Source organism: Moschus berezovskii, chromosome 24 (assembly GCF_049115385.1).
Source record: "Moschus berezovskii isolate FMDL1 chromosome 24, NW_MosBer_1.0, whole genome shotgun sequence".
Taxonomy (NCBI): domain Eukaryota; kingdom Metazoa; phylum Chordata; class Mammalia; order Artiodactyla; family Moschidae; genus Moschus; species Moschus berezovskii.
The window spans coordinates 5,834,456-5,841,478 of record NC_142483.1 but is presented as its reverse complement, the minus strand read 5'-3'; the positions used below and the strand labels follow the sequence as shown (position 1 = coordinate 5,841,478).

General features: G+C 51.4%; 1 protein-coding gene across 1 annotated transcript in view; it reads left to right on the top strand.

Moving 5' to 3' along the window:
- Positions 1–6,577: 6,577 nt before the first annotated feature.
- SLC6A11 (solute carrier family 6 member 11) overlaps positions 6,578–7,023 on the top strand; it is a 127,812-nt gene continuing 127,366 nt past the window's right edge. Inside the window, exon 1 of the mRNA XM_055413315.2 lies at positions 6,578–6,836. Within this exon, the coding sequence (XP_055269290.2) occupies positions 6,578–6,836 (259 nt within the window). The remainder of the gene's footprint in view (positions 6,837–7,023) is intronic.

The window sequence follows — 7,023 nt, the reverse complement described above, 5'->3', positions numbered from 1 at the left end:
AATGAGGATGTGGACACAACTATGGGGAAGTGAAGAGACAGGACCAATCATCCAAGCTACTGCAGTATACAGGCAGGTCTGTCGTCGGTTGTGCTCATTCACGCAGACATTTCAGTGGAAAATCAGGCAGGTCTTTCAGGATTTCCTTCCTACAAGAGACAGCTGTCCCAGACATTGTGGCAGGAGATAAGCAGATGGAGTGAAGACTTAACAGAGATTGCTAGTGGTCAGGGAGAGGGACACACTACCAGCAAGGATCCCCCGTCCTTCCATCTAAATGCTGGTGCTGCCAGTAAAGACCTTGCCTGAAGCCAACACTGAGGGCTTGCAGGGGAAAATGTTTCTACAGGGACCCACCTGGGGGCATGTCCTAGGTCTGATGAGTAAGGGTTATGAAATAAAGCCTCGTGCTGGAAGATTCAGTCATCAAGGAACCCCAAGAGTTCAGAAGGTGGACAAAGAATTTTAGAATTTGTGAAGAAGGTGAGCATTAATATGGTCTTGAGGGAATGAGCTGCTCATCCCTAAGGCATAAAGGAGGGTGTTAAAGAACAGGAAGGACCTGAACAAATGTGTATAAGCCTCACCCAAATCAGTGGCTCAAAACAACAGGCTTTGACTATTATGGCTTTTAAGTCAGGAGGCACTGGGCTGGGTTTGCTCATCCTTCTGTGGGTCACTGCAGACTCTGCTTCAGTTCGGGTTTGTCTGGGGGCACCTCAGCTGGGGAGGTTCTGCTCTGTATCTTGTTTTCCTCCTGGACCAGCAGACTGACCTGGAAAATACTTTTGAAGAAGCAGGTGAACGGAAAGACAGTCCGTCGAGGCTTGGAACTCAGGAACTCACACATCCATCACTGGATTGTAGACTTATTAGAAAAATGTAAGCTTATCAGACGGAGAAGGCAATGGCAAGCCACTCCAGTACTCTTGCCTAGAAAATCCCATGGATGGAGGAGCCTGGTAGGCTGCAGTCGGACACGACTGAGCGACTTCACTTTCACTTTTCACTTTCACTTTTCACTTTCACACACTGGAGAAGGAAATGGCAACCCACTCCAGTGTTCTTCCCTGGAGAATCCCAGGGACGGGGGAGCCTGGTGGGCTTCTGTCTATGGGGTCACACAGAGTCGGACACTACTGAAGTGACTTAGCAGCAGCAGCAGCAAGCTTATCAGAAAAAGGATGGTGGTAATAATGATGAATTGATGCTTTCCAATTGTGGTGCTGGAGAATACTCTTGAGAGGCCCTTGGACTGCAAGATCAAACCAGTCAATCCTAAAGGAAATCAACCCTGAATATTCTTTGGGAGGATGTTGCTGAAGCTGAAGCTCCAATACTTTGGGAGCCTGATGCAAAAAGCCAACTCATTGGAAGAGACCCCAATGCTGGGAAAGATTGAAGGAAAAAGGAGAAGGCGGGGGCAGGAAATGAGATAGTTGGATGGCATCACCGACTCATGGGACATGAGTTTGAGCAAACTCTAGGAGGTAGTGAAGGACCTGAGAGCCTGGTGTGCTGCAGCCCATGGCGTTGAAAAAATTGGACTTGACTTAGCGAATGAACAAGAACAAGAACAACAACAATTGGGCAAGGTATTTCCAGAAAACTGTGTTCTTTGTGACTCCCATAACTGGGAGATCCCATCCCTAAGTTCCCTGTGGTGTCCCTGCCATGTGCCGGTCCAGCTTCCACCTGGACACTCCCAGCTCTGAGGAGCTCACCACCCCCTGGAATAGACTATTCAGACCGGACAGCTTGCAGGAAGTTCTTTCTGGTACCCCATGCCTTTTTGCTTCCTGTCTTTGATCCCGGTCCTGCCATGCAGGTTTTCGCTCCAGGAGTCATTCACACGGTTGAGGACCGTGCTCGAATCCCCGCGTGAGCCAGCGGTGGGCACACCCGGACAAAGGTGAGCAGGACCATCACCCTACCAAGGAGTGCTGAGCTCCACCCGCCGGGAGATTTACTGACACCGCGCCTTCCCTCTTCCTCCATATCCAGTCCCAGGCTGAGCCCTCTGCGTTTCACCCCTCCCCAAGCCCTCGCCCCTGCCATCTCACTCTGCTCCACCTTCTTCTGTTCTTCTCCACTGTCACGTCCCTCCTTTAAGCTGCCGTCCTCTCCTCTTGCCAGGATCACTGCAGCAGCCTCTTCACTGTCCCCACCCTGCCCCATAGCCCACTTCTCACCCTGCAGCAACAGTAATCTCATTATAATGCAAAGCTGCTCATACTGCCCAGTGCTAAAGCTTTCCCCACTCTGCGCTCCAGCCTCAGCCCTGGGGATCATTTATCAGGACCCTCACATCCCTCCTCCTCCAGGTCACTGCTCTTGTCCCTTCAGGCCTTGGCTCACCTGTCACCTGCCCGGACCTCCTTGACGAGGTCAGACCTCTCAGTTACAAGCTCTCCTAGTGCCAAAGACCTTTCCTTTGTGGTGCATACCACTGACTTTCCATTCACTACTGTGACTACTTGACTAGCAGCTGCCTCCTCCCATAACACAGGGTGGTACGCTGGCTGGGTAGGGTGGGTAGGACTGACTGATAGTGTCTGTAGCACCAGCAGTGCAGACTTCCATGGTGTAAATACAACTACCATGACAGATTTCAAGCTACCAACAACTGTGGCTTGCAAAAACCCTGAAAATGTCATCATCAGCTTCCCCCAAGTGGTCTGAGGGTGTCTCTAGCATCCCCCTGGGGCAGGCCTTGTATCCGCCCCCCTCAAGACCAATACAGTATCTGAAAACCAGCTCAGGAACCATTAAGTATTTGGTGAATGAATGAATGAACAATGCTGAAGTTTAAATAAGCCTTCAGGACAGTAATTGCTGATTCGAGAAGATAAAAGACTTCTAATGCTTGCCTCAGGAATGGGACTTCCCAGGTGGTACAGTGGTAAAGAATCTGCTTGCCAATTCAGGAGACGCAGGTTCAATCCCTGGGTCAGCAAGATCTCCTGGAGGAGGAAATGGCAACCCACTCTAGTATTCTTGCCTGGGAAATCCCATGGACAGAGGAGTTTGGTGATCTGGAGTCCATGGGATCACAAAGAGTCAGATACAACTTAGCAACTGAGCACCCACATACATACACACACACACCCAAGAAAAGAGTAGGGAGTCATGGCATTTCTGTTCTCTGAAGACTATTTCTACATTTATTTAACAAAATGTCTACATCGGGTACAGATTCCAAGTGCTTTTCAAATGCTAACCCATTCACTTCTCATAGCAAATTAAAAGGCAGAGCGACTGAACTGAACTGAACTGATGTCTAGTATTCTCATTTTACAGATAAGGAAACTGAAACTTAGAGTAATTTGCCTAGGTGGTGGAGCTGGGCTTTGAACACAGGAAGTATGACGGTAGACCCCATGTTCCTAAAGACTATGCTGCATCAGGACTGGCTCTGGAAATGAGACATGCTTCGTATCCCCATTTCTGCTCCAACCTAAGGACATCCAGCCCATGGATATGGTATGCGCTCGTCAGGTCACTGAACCTAAACAAAGAAATAACCTAATAGAAAAGGTCTGGAGTTGAGGCTGCGAAATGATAAGGAAGACGTGGGCTCTTCTGGATAAAGAGAGAGGAAAAAGAGGAAGGCTCTTCAAGAGCCATGAAGTAATCATGGAGATGGACTTGAAATATTTATTTACTGAATTCTAGCAAGAGGACACTGACCTGGTTAACTTTCATAAAGGGAAACGCTAAAACTTGCGAGGTGAGTTTGAGACATCAGGATTTGTACAGTGTTCTCCACATATGGTCTTGCTTCATCTTGAAGACCACCGTGGGAGATGAGGATAATCATCTGTTAATGAACGGGAGACATCAAAGCTCAGAAGTTAGGGGAGGTAGCCAACGCCACGGAACCCATCAGCAGAACTGAGCCCGGGTTCCCCACCCCCTCATGCTGCTAGTTCACGTTACTTCCCAAGCAGGTCTTGTAAAACCATAGCTGCTCAGAGGAAGTAAATTCCTGTAGCTAACTATGCTGATGGGCTGTACAAAGTGAAAATGTAATTAGATTCAAAGGAGGTTTACATAGATTCTGGGGTATAGCCTAATATTGCAATAATAAAATCCAGGAATATATCTCTAATTTTGGATGTAGCTGTTCATTTAACAAATGAACTCCTAGGCGCTTATTATGTGTAGGGACCATCAAGGTCAAAGACGATCTTGACTGCTCATTCTGTATGCAGCAATGAGGATCACTGCAAAGAAAATGAAAATGCTGATGCAGAGTTTTTAGCATGGGAGAAGATGGAATCAATCTAGAAGGAAAGTCCGGGACAATCAGATTGTGGGCGTAATTCAAAATGCCAGAGTCAGGGATTTGATTTTATCCTGTTGGAAAAGAAAGACCAATGAAGATGTTTAAGCAAAGGAATGATATCACCTCCACCATCATCCTGATCACAATAAAAATAAAAAATACTATTCACAGAGCACCAACTGTGCTCAAGACAACTATCCCTCAAACTCAGCCCATGAGGTCCTAACTGATATTAACCCCACATTACAGAGGAGAACCCTGAGGCAGAGGTAGTACAGCTTATAAGGGGCAGAGCCTGGATCTACCTGAGTCCAGTTCACTCTCACCCTAAACACTCCATAGGATCTCTGCTTTTGAGTATCTGCAGGACAGCACCTGGGAATGGAGGTTTGGGAGCTATCAGCATGAGAAAGACCCAATTTCTTTGGGAGGAGGACCAGAGAAGCGGAAAGAGAAACAGTAAAAAAATAAATAAATAAAAAGGCAGGCAGTGCCAAGGAAACCATGCAGGTAGAAATTTTAAGAAGGAAAGACAGGTATAATGGGGCAGAAAGCTACCTAGAGATCAGGAAGGATGGGGAGGGACAAGGAACTGTAGAATCTGTCAACTTAAGAGGGCTTCCGGGACTTCACAGACAGCATTTTCAGGGGAGTGGCGGGGGTGGACGCCAGATTGCTGTGGGCTGAGGAATGAGTGGGAGGTGAAGACAGGGCAGGCAGCACGTAAACTTACTCTTTCAAGAAATATGATAGTGAGGGGGAGGGGAGGGAGGAAGCCTGAAAGGGGAAGATGCTAGCAGGAAGCATTTTCTGGGGGAGATAGAGGTGGGGAGAAACTCAAGCAGTTGTACACCATAATGAAGGAGAAGCTGAGGCCACGAGACAGGGAGGCTCTTCTCCAGAGCCCCAGAGAGAGCTGCAAGGGATGGATGGAGGGCTCAGTGGGTACTGTTACAGACAGCTCACATGGCTGGACTTCTTTGGGGCTGTGAAATCACAGAGCGGGGGTCTGACTATCTCTGTGGCCCCTTGCAAACCTTACCTTCTTTTGCTGTTTTGCTTCCTTCCTCTGACCTTTCCTTCTTCTCTCCACAAATACTCAGTGAGTACCTACTGTGTGCAGGTTCTTGTGTTAGGTTCTATGCCTTTTATAACAAACAAGGTAGGGTACATCACCCTCTCAGTTGAGTGGAAAGACAGATATTAAACAAGATGATACATAACTATATGTGACTACACAGCATATGATAATGTTCATAAAGCACTTCCAACACACTAAATACTTTAGAAGCATTTTCGTATTAACTCCACACACTCATTTGTAACAAAAGCACTATTACAATATTTGCAATATTGGTATTCCTATTTGCAAATCAGGAAACTGAGGCACAGAAATGTCAGATGACTTCTTCACACGACTAAAAAGACTAAGATAGATGGCGCTTCAAAATAGATTTGCCCATTCCCACTGGCAAATACTGCCATGCTGTCCAGAGTCACTGTGTTTAGAACGGTGGGTGCCAGGATGGACAAGATCTGGAGGCATCACTAGCCGAGGGGAGCTCACAGTCTGAGCGCTGGGAAGAAAGTTCATCTTCTTCCCAGAAGTTCATTTTCTCCCTTCTTCCACACCGTGGTCCCTGCCAACATTACTAGCATCACCTGGACGCACACGTTCCAACAAACGCAAAAGCTCGAGTCCTGCCCCACCCACTAGATCAGGGTCTGCAGTTTAACATGACGCGCAGGCGCTCAGACTGCAGAAGCGTGTTCTACAGCCGCTCCTGTTATTAGAGGTGAGAAACTGAGACCCAGAAATTCGGAGATCACAGAGTGGTGAAACTTCAGGGCTTGGTGTATGGAGCCCAGCCTAGGCCTGAATGCACGCTTCCACTCTTTTAAAAAGAGGCCAGTGGGTAGGACACGGGGAGGGAGGCGGCGCGCGCAAGGTGCTCGGCGCGCGCAAGGTGCTCGGCGCGCGCAAGGTGCTCGGCGCGCGCAAGGTGCTCGGCGCGCGCAAGGTGCTCGGCGCGCGCAAGGTGCTCGGCGCGCGCAAGGTGCTCGCGGGCTCCCGGGGCCGGCCTAGCCGGGCTGAGGCGACGCGGGCGCCCGGCGGGGCCGGGCCGCCGCATCCCCGTCCCCGTCCCCGCGCTGGCCCGGCCCGGCCCGGCCCCTCAGCTCCACCCCCTGCCTCCCCCTCCCGCCCGCTCGCGCCTCCTGAAAAGCCAGCCCGCCCGGGGCGGCGGCGCAGAGCCGGGCCCGGCGCACGAGGAGGCAGCCAGCGCGGCCATGACGGCGGAGAAGGCGCTGCCTCTGGGCAACGGGAAGGCTGCTGAGGAGGCGCGGGAGTCTGAGGTGCTGAGTGGCGGCGGCGGCGGCGGCGGCGGCGGCGGGGGCGCGGTGTCCGCGCGCGACAAGCGCGACAAGGCGGTCCACGAGCGCGGCCACTGGAATAACAAGGTGGAGTTCGTGCTGAGCGTGGCGGGGGAGATCATCGGGCTGGGCAACGTGTGGCGCTTCCCTTACCTGTGCTACAAGAACGGCGGAGGTGAGGCGGCGCGCGCGCGGCCCGGGGAGGGCGCGGCGGCGGGAGCCGGCCCTGTGGGGGCGGGGGCCGGGCCCCCTCCCGCGCCTGCGTGTGGCGGGACCCCAGTCTCGCGGGACGCCGGCCGCCCGGCCCCGGGGCCACCTGGCGCGAGAGCAGACCCCGGCGCGACGCTCGCCGCCCCAGTGCG